This window comes from Leopardus geoffroyi, chromosome D2 (assembly GCF_018350155.1).
Source record: "Leopardus geoffroyi isolate Oge1 chromosome D2, O.geoffroyi_Oge1_pat1.0, whole genome shotgun sequence".
Taxonomy (NCBI): Eukaryota; Metazoa; Chordata; class Mammalia; order Carnivora; family Felidae; genus Leopardus; species Leopardus geoffroyi.
The window spans coordinates 30,099,575-30,116,578 of record NC_059334.1 but is presented as its reverse complement, the minus strand read 5'-3'; the positions used below and the strand labels follow the sequence as shown (position 1 = coordinate 30,116,578).

Here is a 17,004-nt window from a genome sequence, read left to right as displayed (position 1 = left end):
TTTTTTTTTTTTTAGACTGAATTAATTAACTAATTAATTTAGAGGGCACAAGTGAACAAGGAGTAGAGACAAAGGGAGAGAGAGAAGCAGAGCTCACCCAGTGGGGCTCATGTTCACCTGAAGCAGGGCTGGAACTCACAAACTGTGAGATCATGACCTGAGCCAAAGTCAGATGCTTAACCAACTGAGCCACCCAGGCGCCCAGTTGTTTGTTTGTTTGTTTGTTTGTTTTTTTGTCTTTGTGTTTTGTTTTTTGTTTTTGTGCTAACATTTCTAACCTTTCTGTGTCTTAAGCCAATTCCTCTTTCTGTCTTCCTTATTTTGTTAGTGATACCATCAAGTCTGTTAATCACTCTAGCAAAAAGGTTTGCAGCAGCTTTGGCTTTTCTTCCATCAATTTCCTTTTAGGTCGCTATGTTTTTATGCTCCTATCAGCCCTCTTTTTTAATTAATTAATTTTTTGAGAGAGAGAGAGAGAGAGCACAAGTAGGGGAGAGACAGAGAGAAACTCCCAAGCAGGCTCCTGGATGTCAGTTCAGAGCCTGATATGGGCTGGAGCCCACTGATCTCATGAATTGTGAGATTGTGACGAAATCAAGAGTCAGACACTTATCCAAGTGAATCACCCAGGCCCTCTTGCCTGGATTGTTGCAAAAGCTTCCCAACTGGCTTCTTTATTAAGGATCTGTCAGTATCTCCCTTCCCAAACATTCTATTCATCTCTTCCAGATTAACTTTTCTAAAATCGAGCTGTCATCAGCTTCTTATTATCCATTGAACTAAGTCTAAACTCTTTAGCCAAAGATTAAACCAGTTCATGATATAGCCTTGACCTACTTCTCTAACATTATTGGTCAGTAGTCTGCCACACAAGTGTTGGGCCATCATGGAGAGGGAATCAAGGATTGACAAACTGGACTATTCCTTGTTTCTTGAACAAGTTCAGTTTTCTTATTCTGTGTGTGTGTGTGTGTGTGTGTGTGTGTGTGTGTGTATGTTTGCCTTAGTCCATGCTTAGCCATGTCGAAGGACAGTTTCATTATCTCCTTCCCTGATGACCACTAGCAAATATGATCTTTCTCCTGCATCCCCACTTTTATTTGTATTTTATGTATTTTACTATTAGGTTCATATTCATTCCATGAAATAATACATTCTCTGAGGAAGTGGATTGATTTTTCTCTACTTTTTTAGCCTCTGGCTACTAGTTGCTAGATATTCTAAATGTGAAAGACAGAGAGAAAAGATTGGTCTTTGGCATGCCTGGCTGTCTCAGTTAGTAAAGTGCACAACTCTTGATCTTGGAGTTGTGAGTTCGAGCTCCATGTTGGATGTGGAGATTACTTAAAAATAAAATCTTTAAAAAATAATAAAAGAGGGGTGCCTGGGTGACTCAGTCAGTTAAGTGTCTGCTGTTGATATTGGCTCAGGTCATGATCTCATGGTCCTGAAATTGAGCCCTGTGTTGGGCTCCACACTGAGCACGGAGCCTGCTTGGGATTCTCTTTCTCCCTCTCTCTCTGCCCCTCCCTGATTGGCACATGCTCTCTCTCTCTCTCTCTCTCTCTCTCACAATAAATAAATAAACTTTAAAAAAAAAAGAAAAAAAGAAAAGCTTGGTCTTTAAGTAGATCTACCATCATGTATCACCTATTCAGTGTCAAAGGACATACCCAATTAATGAAACAGATAAGTCCTAACGTCATTTGAGTTTACATTCTAGTGGAGGGAAACTGATACAGAAACATTTTATATATAACATAAATCTTGTATATAATATATATGGAAAGCTGATAAATGCTGTGGAAAATATCTATTAAATTAAAAAAATTAATGTTTATTTATTTTTGAAAGAGAGAGAGAGAGGGAGAGAATGTGAGTGGGGGAGAGGCAGAGAGAAAGGGAGTCACAGAATCCTAAGCCGGCTCCAGGCTCTAAGCTATCAGCACAGAACCTGACGTGGGGCTCAAACCCATGAACTTTGAGATCATGACCTGAGCCAAATTTGGATGTTTAACTGATTGAGCCACCCAGGTGCCCTTTATTAATCTTTTTTAATGTTTATTTATTTTTGAGAGAAAGAGAGAGTGAGTAGGGGAGGGGCAGAGAGAGAGGGGGAGACACAAAATCTGAAGCAGGTTCCAGGCTCCAAGCTGTTAGCACAAGACCTGATGCAGGGCTCGAACTCATGGATTGTGAGATCATGATCTGAGCCAAAGTTGGACACTCAACCAACTGAGCCACCCGGGCACCCCTGTGGAAAATATTTAAATTAGAGTCACATACCCTACTGACTGAACCAGCCAGGTGCCCCAGAAAATTTTATTTCACTTTATAATCTATTTCTAAAGATTATTATTATTATTATTTTAAAGTTTACTTATTTTGAGAGAGATAGAGCGGGAGCAGGGCAGGTATAGAGAGGGAGGGAGAGAGAGAACCCCAAGCAGGCTCTGTTAAAGGGGGCTTGACCTCACAAATCATGAGATCATGACTTGAGCCAAAATTAAGTGTCAGACACTTAACAGACTGAGCCACCCAAGCACCCCTAGCATGAGACTTTTGATCTCGGGGATCGTGAGTTTAAGCCCCATGATGGGTGTACAGTTTACCTAAAAATATATAATAAATATAATATAATAAAAATATAATAAAGCTGTGAGGTTGGGTAAGATCTAGAGTGAGTGTGATTATAGAAGAGACCCGCTGACTGAGCCCTGGGACACTGTAACATCTGTAGGTTAGGTAGTTTAGTAGTAACCGGTTGCATAGATGGAGAAGAAATAGTTGGATGTTGGGGTGTCTGGCTGACTCACTCTGAAGAGCATGTGACTCTTGATCTCGGGGTTGTGAGTTTGAGCCCCACATTTGGTGTAGAGATAGATAGATAAATAAATAAATAAATAAATAAATAAATAAATAAATAAAGGATGTTGAAATCACTAGACTTGTCAGTTATCATTTATATCAACTTTCCATCCTTCATCTGGATTGAGTTTTGGAGTTGGGAGCCATTAAATGATAAGCTGAACCTGTAAGGTACATCTCATTGAAAATGAAACGGAAGAGAAGAGATGTACTAGTATAGCCTACAGGCCTGGGGGAGAAATCCACATTAGCACTAGGAATTGGGGCAGTTTTGCTAGTTAGGTAATTTCTCCTTTGTTGTTACATTAAAAAAAAAAATGTAAGAAGCTTTCTCTTTGTATTTTTTTATTGTGTAAAATACACTTCATTTAAAATCTACAATTTTAACCATTTAAAAAAATTGTTAATGTTTATTTATTTTTGACAGAGAGAGAGAGACAGAGCCTGACCGGGGTTGGGGGGGGGGGTGTAGAGAGAGAGAGGGAGACAGAATCCAAAGCAGGCTCCACGGTCTGAGCTGTCAGCACAGAGCCCCACACGGGGCTCGAACTCACAGACCATGAGATCACGACCTGAGCCGAAGTCAGTTGTTCAACCAACTGAGCCACCCAGGCGCCCCTTAACCATTTTTAATTGTACAATTCAGTAGCATTAATTACATTTACAGTGTAACCATTCCATTTGGGGAGCTTTAGTTTCTACACATTAGACATGTAACATATAAATAATGATATTATTATATAGGTCTGTATTTTCTGGCAGAAACTGAAAATTGGGAACCTGGAGGAAAATAAATTATAAATCTGGACTCATTACTAGTGACTACATGTGTCTAGAAAGACCTTGCAGAAGCACATCCTTAGAAAGAGAAAGAGGAGACCGGTGCCGATAATAAGAAAGGTTGGAATAACTATTGAAGAAAATTCTAATATCGTTTCTGAAAGAGACAAAACAAGTTCAGAACAACTTTGGTCATAAGGAATAGGAATGAATTTTGCCCAGCCTGGAAGTGATGAGGGGCTTACAGTAAGAGAATAGTGCCCCTCACCTGGGTGGCTCAGTAAGTTAAGAGCCCAACTTCGGCCCAGGTCCTGATCTCAAGCCCCCCGCGTCGGGCTCTGTGCTGCTCCGAGCCTGCTTCGGATTCTGTATCTCCCTCTCTCTCTGCCCCTCCCCTACTCGTGTTCTTTCTCTCCCTGTCAAAATAGACATTAAAAAATCTGTAAAAAAAGAGAGAGAGAGAGAGAGAGAGAGAGAGAGAGAGAGAGAGAAATAGTGCCCCTAAGGAGTAGTTAAGTAGAAGTCTTGGAGTACAGTGCGGGCGCGGAGAAGCAACTGGAAAGTTCCTAAGATTTTATGGCAGAGACTGGGCTGGTGGGGAGCAGAGTTCGGTTAAGCAGAGGCATAGATTCAGAAACGCTGGACAAGCATAGTAATTGTGTAATTTGTAGGGCCCCAAAGAAAGAGCAATCTGCTTTAGCAATGTTTCTTTGACAGAGGTGATGGGGTGGAGTGAAGCTTAATAGGTGGTTAGGGAGAGCAGAAACCGAGGTTCAGTGGGAAGCTCTGAGAAGGCAGAACTGATTTGGCGGGAGATGGTGCAATTTCAGATGTTCCTGGAAAGAGCAGTGAGGAACCAAAGATTGTTTCTGGAAAGGATTCATCTGAGCTAGGGCAATTACAAGTCAATGGACGGGGAGAGCTTTCTGAGGTGGGTTTTGGTGGGACCTTCTCGCTGGCCACGCTTTCCTTCTTCCATCAGAACAGAAGAGGCCTGGTAAGCGAGGCCGGGAGGAGGGTCTTGAGTGAGGCTGTACGGGGGAGGTGGCGAGCGTGGGTGACTCCCACTCGTGGCGCGGGCCCAGGCCCCGCCCCTGGTGTACGCCATCAGCCCGCGCCGCGCCGCTCGGTGTTATTCCGTCCCGCCCGCGCGGCGGTCGGTGCTCTGCCACCGCCCGCTCTGGTCATGTCTCCAGCCAGTGGCTTGTAAATTGGCGACCCGACTTCTCGTCGCGGCCCTGGTCCTGATGGCGGCGGCGGCGGCCCTGGCAGCGGCCGATCCCCCTCCCGCGATGCCGCAAGCGGCGGGAGCCGGAGGGCCCACCGCCCGCCGGGACTTCTACTGGCTGCGCTCCTTTCTGGCCGGAGGTGGGTGTCAGCCGAGAGGAGCCGGCGCGCTCGGGTGGCAGGGCGGGATCCTGGGCAGATCCGGTGTTTGCGGCCGCGATGACATTCTTGGACTCTGGCTGCTTCAGTGCCCGGTTGGTTGTTGGCACTGACCTGTTGTAACTCTTTCTGATAACCACTTGACTAGTGACAACAGGATCCTGGGGAAGAAGGGCCTCGAGCGGTCTGGGAGCGGCTGGGGATGTGGACGGGCCGAACCAAGCACCCATTCTTCTGGGTGGGAAAGTAGGGGAAAGAGCGGAGTGCCAGGGTTTCAGTGAGACATGTTGGGCACCCTTTTCTTTTGCAAAGACCATAAATGACCTATTGTAGAGTTGGATTTTGCTGTTTGCTTTAAAGAAAACAAATACTGGAGGTCAGCTTTTTAAAGATGATGAGGGAAATTGTGTAAAACTGTCTACAACCAAAACTGCTTCCAGTGATTCTAGTAAACTGCTCTATAGTTACATGATAGGTAGCTGGTGCAGCCCTTCTATCTCTGTTCCTGTGAGGCCAGAAAGTTCATAATTGTCTCTCAGAAATTTCCTCTGCCTTACCATAAACAAGTCTTTCAGTCACTGCCTTCTCTTATTTGATTGTCCGGGTTGTCAACACTTAATTACTTGTTAAGGCTGGGAATTTAAAAAATTCCACGTTATGAGGGCTTGTGGAAAGAATATCTGTAGGCAGCAGTAGTATTAATAATTTAATTATTTTGTTCTTCTGATAAAAACGACATTCATTCATTTATACCAGGAATATGAGTGCCTGCTATGTGCCTGCTACATGGTCAGTGTATACCATGGAACAAAACAAAGCTCCTGGAGTTTACGGTTGATTGGGGATTTGAGGGGAGAAAGTAAGTTACATAGTATGTGAGAAGGTGATGAATGCAATGGGGAGAAGTAAAAGGAGAATGGGGCAAGGGAACGCAAAGCTGAGTGGGTGCAGTGTTAAATAGGACGGTCATAAGTCTCTTGGAGAGAATGACACTTGAGCGGACTTGAAGTGAGAGAGTTGAGCCAGTTGATGTCTGAAGAGGAGCGTTTCAGGCCAGAAGGAAAGCCATGTAGCTGGGGCCAAGTGGTGTTGATGGGGGAAGGAGGTTAGAGGTAATGGGGAGGCAGAATGAAGAGCTTTGCAAGCAATTGTAAACATTCTGACTTTTAGGGGCGCCTGGGTGGCTCAGTCGGTTGGGCGTCCGACTTCAGCTCAGGTCGTGATCTCACCGCCGGTGGGTTCAAGCCCCACGTTGGGCTCTGTGCTCACAGCTTGGGGCCTGGAGCCTGCTTTGGTTTCTGTGTCTCCCTCTCTCTGCCTCTCCCCTCTCGTTCTTTGTCTCTCTGTCTCTCAAAAATGAGTGAACATTAAAAAAAAAAAAGATTCCGACTTTTACTTGGAGTGAAGTAGGAACTGCCAAACTGTTTTCTAAAGTGTACTGGTATTATCAGAGTTTGTGTCCTCTGTGTTTGTGTATGTGTGTGTGTGTGTGCTTTCCCTTTAAATAGGTGTTTAATGGTATCTAATTGTAGTTTTAATTTGCCTTTGCCTGATAACGTATGATGCTGAATATCTTTTCATATTCTTTGGTCTCTTATTTGGTAAAGCGCTGCTTCAAATTTTTGGTAAGTGTGAATAACTTTGAAGATTGTATAGGAATTCTTGGTTCAAGTGATAAGAAAAAAATACCATTGGGCAAGTTATTTAGCCTCCCTGTGCCTCAGTTTCCACATCTTTTATTTTATTATTTTTTAAAGTACTTTATAATCTTTTTTTTTAATACTTATTTATTTTTGAGAGAGACAGAGACAGAATGCGAGTGGGTTAGGAGCAGAGAGAGAGGGAGACACAGAATCCAAAGCAGGCTCCAGGCTCTGACTGTCAGCACAGAGCCCGAAGCGGGGCTCGAATTCACGAGCCATGAGATCATGACCTGAGCCGAAGTCGGACACTCAACTGACTGAGCCACCCAGGTGCCCCTGTTGCCACATCTTTTAAGTGGGAAAAGGATAGTACCTACCTCAGAAGATTGTAATGATTAAATGAGATAGTACCCATAAAAGCTTTGGCATAATGCCCTCAGTTAAATCTCTTAGCCTAGTACCTGGTATAAAGTAAACATTCAATACTTGTTAACTGTTATTGTTGATTAGCAGCAGTGTTGGACAAATAACTTCATTTGCTCAAAAGGAAGATAAAAGCTTCATGACCTAACTCAATGGATTGTTGTGATGATCAACTGAGCTATAAAGTAATGTGACGAAATGAGTTAAGATACTATCAAAGAAAACTACTTATTGCACACATTCCAAATTTTATAATAATGACCGAAAAGATAACATAACAAAATATTCTGAAACCAAATATACCCAAATGCAAAATATTTTTCATTTATCCTCAATTTGAGGCAGCCATGACTATTATTTTCATTAGTTAAGATAAGAGAAGCTTGTAATATATAAAACTTATATGTGAATTTGAATATGATAGGCATTTTATTTTTAGATATCTCAGAGTATGGATTTTGATATTAGTTACATGCTAAGCTATTAAATAAATATGAGTGATTTTGTCTTACATTTTAAAAAGTTTGTAAAGTAAGAGTCTATGTTCATTCATCAAACAAACATCTTTTGGGTGCCTATTATGTGCCAGGCCCTGTACTGGTCTTTGGGGATATAGTTGTAAAGGAGACCCACAAAATCCCAGTCCTTTTGTACCTTCTGGATCAAATATGCAATGGTGAAGAGCTTAAAGTAGTCACAAAAAGATACCAAAGAGTTTTAATCCATCATTTTATAATGATAACAGCCTATTTTATCAAGTGCTTACAACATGTAAGGTACTTTACAAAATTGTCTATTTGGGCTACTATACCAAAAATACCATAATTTAGATAGTTGGCTTATAAACAACATTTTTTCTTCCTTCCTTCCTTCCTTCCTTCCTTCCTTCCTTCCTTCCTTCCTTCCTTCCTTTTTCCTTCCTTCCTTCCTTCCTGCCTTTTTCCTTCCTTCCTTCCTTCCTTCCTTCCTTCCTTCCTTCCTTCCTTCCTTCCTATCAACCTGGAAGCTTCAGACATTTATTTCTCATAGTTCTGGAAGCCAGGAAAGCCAAATCATGGTATCAGCAGATTTGGTGTCTGTTAAGGACCTGCTTCCTCATAGAGGGCACCTTCTCACTGTGTTTTCACCTGGTGGAAGGGGCCAGGGATTTCTCTGGGCTTTTATTTTTTTGATTTTTTTAAAATTTTGTTTAACGTTTTTTATTTATTTTTGAGACAGAGAGAGACAGAGCATGAACGGGGGAGGGTCAGACAGAGGGAGACACACAATCCGAAACAGGCCCTGGGCTCTGAGCTGTCAGCACAGAGCCCGACGCGGGGCTCGAACTCAGACTGTGAGATCGTGACCTGAGCCAAAGTCGGTCGCTCAACCGACTGAGCCACCCAGGCGCCCCTCTCTGGACTTTTATAAGGGTATTAATCTCATTCACAAGGGCTCTACCCTCCAGACCTGATCAATTCCTAAAACCCCCACCTCTAAATACTATGACATTGGGAATTAGTTTTCAACATATAAACAATCTATAGTAAAGAGTCTTTATATATTATCATCTTATAAGCATGCAAGGAGGTAGGGCTGCCCTGGATTCTGACCTACACTAAAGCCCATGTATACACATTAGTGTCATCCATATGTCTCCACAGGGGCGTGTGTTAGGGACCAAATACATAATTGCTAGATATATAAATGAATAACTGAATTTTATGGGTAAATGTTGGTTGTTTCAACGAAAGAGTCATCTAGAAGTAGAGGTTACTTGAAATAGAGCCTCACAGTTGGGTAAATACCTTCAAGTGTCTGTCTCCTTAACTACAGTTAGCAAGATTCCTAGTGTTCATCAGGTATTAGAGGGAAGATTTACACTCTCCGAATTTATTTTTAAGTCTGACATGCTCAATTATTAAGTTACAGGGAATGGGGGCCAATCATCTGCATATCCCTGCAACTGGGCAGTTCTACCCGTGGAGACCAAATTAGAAATCAGGAGGTGTGCTGGCTGAATAAATAACGATTTCCATGTGGAAAGAAATAGTGTGCAATTTCATCCTGTTTAAAAATTTTTCAGGTATTGCTGGATGCTGTGCCAAAACAACAGTTGCTCCTTTGGATCGAGTAAAGGTTTTGTTACAAGCTCACAATCACCATTACAAACATTTAGGTGAGTTAATGGATGCTAAAGATAAAAAATGAATGAAAACATTATCCATCTACTGGGTTGGTTTCCATTTGTGAATTAGTGGAAGAGGACGCAAAAGGGAATTCAAGTTTGGGAGCAAATTTTGCATGAGATTTATCTCTTACCTACTTTAAACTTTTCACTTGCAATTAGTGGTTATATATATTATCAATTTAAGGGTACTGATATTCTGTGAAGCAAAATCTTAGAATCCTTGAAGTAAGTACTATTTGTTTATTGGGATTAACAAGTCACATCTTTTCCAGACACATGTAACTGCTCGATCTGATTTTTATTTTTATTATTTTTTTCAACATGATTTTTTTTTTTTCATTTTAGAGAGAGAGCAAGAGTGAGTGGGGGAGAGAGGCAGAGAGAGAGAGGGAGAGAGAATCTTAAGCAGGCTCCATGCTTAGTGCAGAGTACAATGTGGGCTTGATACCACAGCCCTGTGATCATAACCTGAGCCAAAACCAAGAGTCAGAGGCTGAGCCACCCACGTGACCCTCAACCTGATTTTTAAAAAAATATCCAATTATTGATGGAGGTAAAGTTTATTCCTTTATTTATTATTTTTTATTTTAAAGTAAGCTACACCCAATGTGGGACTTGAACTCATAACCTCAAGATTAAGAGTTGCAGGCTGTACTGACTCAGACAGGCAACCATATTCCTTTAAACACCCAGTTAAACAAGCTTCTAGAGGGGCGCCCGGGTGGCTCAGTCGGTTAAGCGTCCGACTTCAGCTCAGGTCACGATCTCACAGTCTGTGAGTTCGAGCCCCGCATCGGGCTCTGGGCTGATGGCTCAGAGCCTGGAGCCTGTTTCCGTTTCTGTGTCTCCCTCTCTCTCTGCCCCTCCCCCGTTCATGCTCTGTCTCTTTCTGTCTCAAAAATAAATAAACGTTAAAAAAAAAAAAAAAAAACCAAGCTCCTAGAAATCTTAGTGCAAATAAAATTCAATGCAGTTAGTATGGATAAACTTCAATTGTTAAAGAATATCAAGCTCTTGTTTGTTCCTTACAAATATAAAAATCAGCCATTTAATTAACATGGATACTCTAATAATATATCATTGGTGGGAGTAGGAATTTTTTTATAGCCTTTTTGGAAGGTGTTTTGGTAATATGCATCAAAAATCTTGAAAAGATACATATTCTTTCACCGTGCAATTCTAGTTCTAGGAAGTTATTGTAAGGAACTAATCAGAAATATACTCAGGGGCACCTGGGTGGCTCAGTTGGTTGGGCGTCCTGCTTCAGCTTGGGTCATGATCTTATGGTTTGTGGGTTTGAGCCCCACGTCGGGCTCTGTGCTGACAGCTCAGAGCCTCAAGTCTGCTTTGGATTCTGTGTCTCCCCTGTCTCTCTGCCCCTCCTCCACTTGCACTCTGTCTCTCTTTCAAAAATAAATGTTAAAAAAAAAAGAAAAATATGCTCAAAGATGTGGGACACCTGGGTGACTCAGTGGGTTGAGTGCTAGAGTCTTGATTTCGGCTCAGGTCACGATCCTAAGTTGGTGGGATTGAGCCATGTGTCAGGCTCTGCGCTGAGCATGGAGCCTGCTTAAGATTCTCTCTCTCCTTCTGCTTTTCTCCTGCTTGTGTGCGCTCATGCTCTCTCTCAAATAAAATTAAAAAGCATTTTTTTAAGAAGGAAATATGAGGCACCTGGGTGGCTCAGTCAGTTAAGTGTCCGACTTCGGCTCAGGTCATGACCTCAGGGTTCATGAGTTTGAGTCCTGCATTATGTTCTCTGCTGTCAGCACAGAGCCCTCTTTGGATCCTCTGCCCTCCTGTCTTTCTGCCCCTACCCTGCTCATGCTCTCACCCTCTCTCTTAAAAATAAATAAACATTAAAAAAAAAAGAAATGTGCTCAAAGACATATATACAAGGATGAAAACATTATTTATGTTAGTAAAACAAAAAAAACAACAACCCCCAAATGTTCAATAATAGGGAATTGGTTAAGTTTAAATAAGTGTTATTTAAATAAATAAATTCATATTGTAGACTATTTTCCAATCACACAAAAACTGTAAAAAGAATATTAATTGGGGGTACCTGGCTGGCTCTTCTTTTTTTTTTTTTTTTTTTTTTTTTTAAGTAAACTGTATGTCCAACATGGTACTGGAGCTCACAACCCAAGATCAAGAGTGGCATGCCCTACAGGCTGAGCCAGCCAGGTGCCATAAGCATGTGACTCTTGATTTCAAGGTTGTGAGTTCCAGCCTCACATTGGGCTTAGAGCTTAACTTTATTTTTTATTTTTATTTTTTATATGAAGTTGTTATTTTATTTTGTTTTATTTTATTTTATTTATTTATTTTTTTAATTTAAGTAATCTCTACACCACATAGGGCTTGAACTCAGCCCAAGATCCAGAATGCATGCTCTTCTGATTGAGCCAGCCAGGCATCCCTAGAACTTCCTTAAAAAAAAACAAAAAAACTATATGTATATGTATATGTATATCTATATATCTATATATCTATATATCTATATCTATGTATCTATATATTGTCTGGGAACAATGTTCATAATGTATTAGATAAATGAAAACATGTTACAGGGGCTCCTGGGTGGCTCAGTGGTTAAACATCTAACTTCAGCTTAGGTCATGATCTCAGTTTGTGGGTTCAAGCCCACATTAGGCTCTGTGCTGACAACTCAGAGCCTGGACCCTGCTTTGGATTCAGTCTCCCTTTCTCTCTCTGCTCCTCCCCCACTTGTGCTTTGTCTCTCTGTCTTTCAAAAATAAATAAACATTTTTAAAAATTTAAAAAAAAGGACATATTACAAAATGGTTTAATCATATTGCATTTTATATAAATATATTCTTAGACAAAAGGCTAGAAATAAAAACATAAACTGGTTAATTTTCTTATTTATTAATTTATTTAATAAATACTTTGGTGAAATTTTAAGGAAATTTTTTCCCCTAAGCTAATATTAATACATGTTGAACATATATTACTTTTTCAAGTAGAGGGGAAAAGACTTAAAAGAAAAAGAATTAATGTGGACAGAGACCAAGAAAGAAATTAGGTCGAGGCAATTAACTCATACCACTTCATTGCTTTATAGGTTCATGCTTTGGTAGATAGGAATGATGTGTGCTCTGTATGACTTATGCAGCATTAGTGTACAAGGAACGTGTTCTCACGTGTTCTACCGAGTGAATGAGTCCGTTGTTTTTTCCATAACATATAGAGTTATCAAATCACAGTTGTAAACCTAAACTAATGTAACATTGTGTCAACTGTCTTCAATTAAAAAAAAAAAAAAGAATCGGGATGCCTGGGTGGCCCCAGTTGGTTAGCATCCAACTCTTGATTTTGGTTCATGTCATGATCTCAGGATTCATGGGTTCAAGCTCTGCGTCAGGCTGTGCACTAACAGTGCGAGATTCTGTCTCTTTCTCTCAAATAAATAAATAAATAAATAAATAAACAAACATAAAGAATAAATTGTTTTTCCAATTGTGTTTTTAAAATGTGATTTTTCTTAAAAGGGGTAATGGATATTTATGTTGTATATAAACTATAGCTCATTTTCTTTTTTCTTTTTTAAGTTTACTTATTTTGAGAGAGAGGGAGAGAAACAGAGCATGTGAGCAGCAGGGAAGGGGCAGAGAGAGAGGGAGTGAGGGAGAATCCCAAGCAGGCTCCGTACTGCCAGTGCCAAGCTTGACATGGGGCTCGACCCCACAAACTCTGAGGTCATGACCTGAGTTGAAATCAAGAATCCGAAATCAATGGCTCAGTTAGTTAAGCGTCCGACTTCAGCTCAGGTCATCATCTCAGGGTTGGTGAGTTTTAGCCCCGCATTGGGCTCTGTGCTGACAACTCAGAGCCTGGAGTCTGCTTTAGATTCTGTGTCTCCCTCTCTCTCTGACCCTCCCCTGCTCGTGCTCTGTCTCTCAAAAACAAATATTTGAAAATAAATAAGTAAGTAAATAAATAAATAAAGGTAGATGAGTCATAATAGGATTCTTTAAAAATTTTTACTTTTGGGGCGCCTGGGTGGCGCAGTCGGTTAAGCCTCTGACTTCAGCCAGGTCACGATCTCGCGGTCCGTGAGTTCGAGCCCCGCGTCAGGCTCTGGGCTGATGGCTCAGAGCCTGGAGCCTGTTTCCGATTCTGTGTCTCCCTCTCTCTCTGCCCCTCCCCCGTTCATGCTCTGTCTCTCTGTCCCAAAAATAAATAAACGTTGAAGAAATATTTAAAAAAAAAAAATTTTTTTTTACTTTTAATTTTACTGCTTTTATTTTTTTGCAAAAGGAATTTCTATTTATTTTATTTATTTTTATTGACTTCTCCTCTCTTTTTTTTCCTTTTTTTAATATATGAAATTTATTGTCAAATTGGTTTCCATACAACACCCAGTGCTCATCCCAAAAGATGCCCCTTCAATACCCATCACCTTCCTTTCATTTTGTTTTAATTTATTTATCTTTATTTTTTAATATAATTTATTGTCAAATTGGCTAACATACAGTGTGTACACAGTGTGCTCTTGGTTTTGGGGGTAGAGTCCCGTGATTCATTGCCTACATACAACACCCAGTGCTCATCCCAACAGCGCTCTCCTCGGTGCCCATCACCATTTTCCCCTCTTCCTCACCCTCCATCAACTCTCAGTTTGTTCTCTGTATTTAAGAGTCTCTTATGGTTTGCCTCCCTCCCTCTCTATTTGTAACTATTTTTTTCCCTTCCCTTACCCCATGATCTTCTATTAAGTTTCTCAAGCTCCACATATGAGTGAAAATATATGATATCTATCTTCTCTGACTGACTTATTTCACTTAGGATAATATCCTCCAGTTCCATCCATGTTGCTGCAAATGGCATGATTTTATTCTTTCTCCTTGCCAAGTAGTATTCCACTGTATATATAAACCACATCTTCTTTATCCATTCATTAGTTGATGGACATTTAGGCCCCTTCCATAATTTGGCTGTTGGTGAAAGTGCTGCTATAAACATTGGGGTACATGTGCCCTATGAAATAGCACTCCTGTATCCTTTGGATAAATTCTGAGTAGTACTATTTCTGGGTCGTAGGGTCGTTCTATTTTTAATTTTTTAAGGAACCTCCACACTGTTTTCCAGAGCGGCTGCACTAGTTTGCATTCCCACCAACAGTGCAAGCGGGTTCCCTTTTCTCCATAACCACGCCAGCATCTGTTGTTTCCTGAGTTGTTTAATTTTAGTCACTCTGACCAGTGTGAGGTGGTATCTCAGTGTGGTTTGTATTTCGATTTGTATTTCCCTGATGATGAGTCACGTTGGGCATCTTTTCATGTGTCTGTTGGCCATCTGGATGTCTCCTTTGGAAAAGTGTCTATTCATGTCTTCTGCCCTTTTGTTCACTGGACTATCTGGTTTTTGGGTGTTGAGTTTGGTAAATTCTTTATAGATTTTGGATACTAACCCTTTATCTGATATGTCATTTGCAAATATCTTTTCCTATTCCATCAGTTGCCTTTTAGTTTTGTTGTTTCCTTTGCAGCTTTTTATCTTGATGAGGTCCCAGTTCATTTTTGCTTTTAATTCCCTTGACTTTGGAGATGTGTCGAACAAGAAATTGCTGCGGCTGAAGTCAAAGAGGTTGTTGCCTGTTTTCTCCTCTCGGGTTTCGATGGTTTCCTGTCTCACATTTAGGTCGTTCATCCATTTTGAGTTTATTTTTGTGTATGGTGTAAGAAGTGGTCTAATTTCATCCTTCTGCATGTTGCTGTCCAGTTCTCCCAGCATCATTTGTTTTTTTTTTTTTTTTAATTTTTTTTTTTAATGTTTATTTATTTTTGAGAGAGACTGAGACAGAGCTTGAGCAGGGGAGGGGCAGAGAGAGAGAGGGAGACACAGAATCCAAAGCAGGCTCCAGGCTCTGAGCTGTCAGCACAGAGCCTGATGTGGGGCTTGAACCCACGGACCGTGAGATCATGACCTGAGCCAAAGTCAGACGCTCAACCTCCTGAGCCACCTAGGTGCCCTTCCCAGCATCATTTGTTAAAGAGACTGTCTTTTTTCCATTGGATATTCTTTCCTGCTTTGTCAAAGCTTAGTTGGCCATACTTTTGTGGGTCCAATTTTGGAGTCTCTATTCTGTTCCATTGGTCTGTGTGTCTGTTTTTATGCCAATACCATGCTGTCTTGATGATTACAGCTTTGTAGTAGAGGCTAAAGTCTGGGATTGTGATGCCTCCCGCTTTGGTCTTCTTCTTAAGTATTACTTTGGCTATTCGGTGTCTTCGGTGTCTCCTGTGGTTCTATACAAATTTTAGAATTGTTTGTTCTAAAAGAAAGCTGGTGCAATTTTGATTGGGATTGCATTGAATGTGTAGATAGCTTTGGGTAGTATTGACATTTTAACAATATTTATTCTTCCAATCCATGAGCCTGGATGTTTTTCCATTTCTTTGTATCTTCTTCAATTTCCTTCATAAGCGTTCTATAGTTTTCAGCATTGGTTTTACATCTTTGGTTAGGTTTAGGTATTTTATGGTTCTGGGTGTAGTTGTAAATGGGATCGATTTCTTGAATTCTCTTTCTTTTGCTTCATTATTGGCGTATAGAAGTGCAACTGGTTTCTGTACATTGATTTTGTATCCTGTGACTTTGCTGAATTCATATATCAGTTCTAGCAGCTTTTTGGTGGAGTGTTTCACGTTTTCCATGTAGAGTATCATGTCATCTGTGAAGAGTGAAAGTTTGACTTCTTTGCCAATTTTGATGTCTTTTATTTCATTTTGTCTGATTGCTGACACTAGGACTTCCAACACTATGTTAAACAACAGTGGTGAGAGTGGACATCCCTGTCGTGTTCCTGATCTTAGGGGGAAAGCTATCAGTTTTTTCCCATTGAGGATGATATTTAGCTGTGGGCTTTTCATAAATGGCTTTTATAATGTTTAAGTATGTTCTTTCTATCCTGACTTTCTTGAGGGTTTTTATTAAGAAAGTATACTGCCAAATGCTTTTTCTGTATCTATTGACAGGATCATATGGTTCTTACCTTTCTTTTATTAATGTGATGTATCACATTGGTTGATTTGCGAATATTGAACCAGCCCTGCAGCCCAGGAGTGAATCCCACTTGATCATGGTGAATAATTCTTTTTATATGCTGTTGAATTTGATTTGCTAGTATCTTGTTGAGAATGTTTGCATCCATGTTCATCGGGGATATTGGCCTGTAATTCTCCTTTTTTGTGGGATCTTTGTCTGGTTTGGGAATGAAGGTAATGCTGGCTTCATAGAATGAGTCCGGAAGCTTTCCTTCTATTTCTATTTTTTGAGATAGCTTGAGAAGGATAACTATTAACTCTGTTTTAAACGTCTGGTAGAATTCCCCTGGGAAGTCATCTGGCCCAAGACTCTTATTTGTTGGGAGATTTTTGATAACTGATTCAATTCCTCACTAGTTATGGGTCTATTCAAATTTTCTGTTTCTTCCTGTTTGAGTTTTGGTAATGTGTGGGTGTCTAGGAATTCGTCCATTTCTTCCAGGTTGTCCAGTTTGTTGGCATATAATTTTTCATAGTATTCTCTGATAATTGTTATTTATTTATTTATTTATTTATTTATAAAAAATAAAAATAGGTAGATGAGTCATAATAGGATTCTTTAAAAATTTTTACTTTTAATTTCATTGCTTTTAAAATTTTTATTTTTAGTTTTTTGAATGTGTGATGTTTCACAAGTTTATAATTCAACATGTATAAA

At 40.4% G+C, this 17,004-nt stretch overlaps 1 protein-coding gene across 2 annotated transcripts in view; it reads left to right on the top strand.

Annotated features, from left to right (window-relative positions):
* The first annotated feature begins 4,769 nt into the window (after window positions 1-4,769).
* The window catches only part of SLC25A16 (solute carrier family 25 member 16), a 49,226-nt gene continuing 36,991 nt past the window's right edge, over window positions 4,770-17,004 (top strand). For both annotated transcript variants that reach the window (XM_045437613.1, XM_045437612.1), the window contains exons 1-2: window positions 4,770-5,016; window positions 9,166-9,258. In XM_045437613.1, coding sequence (XP_045293569.1) covers window positions 4,896-5,016; window positions 9,166-9,258 — 214 coding nt within the window. In that variant the 5' untranslated portion in view covers window positions 4,770-4,895. The remainder of the gene's footprint in view (window positions 5,017-9,165; window positions 9,259-17,004) is intronic.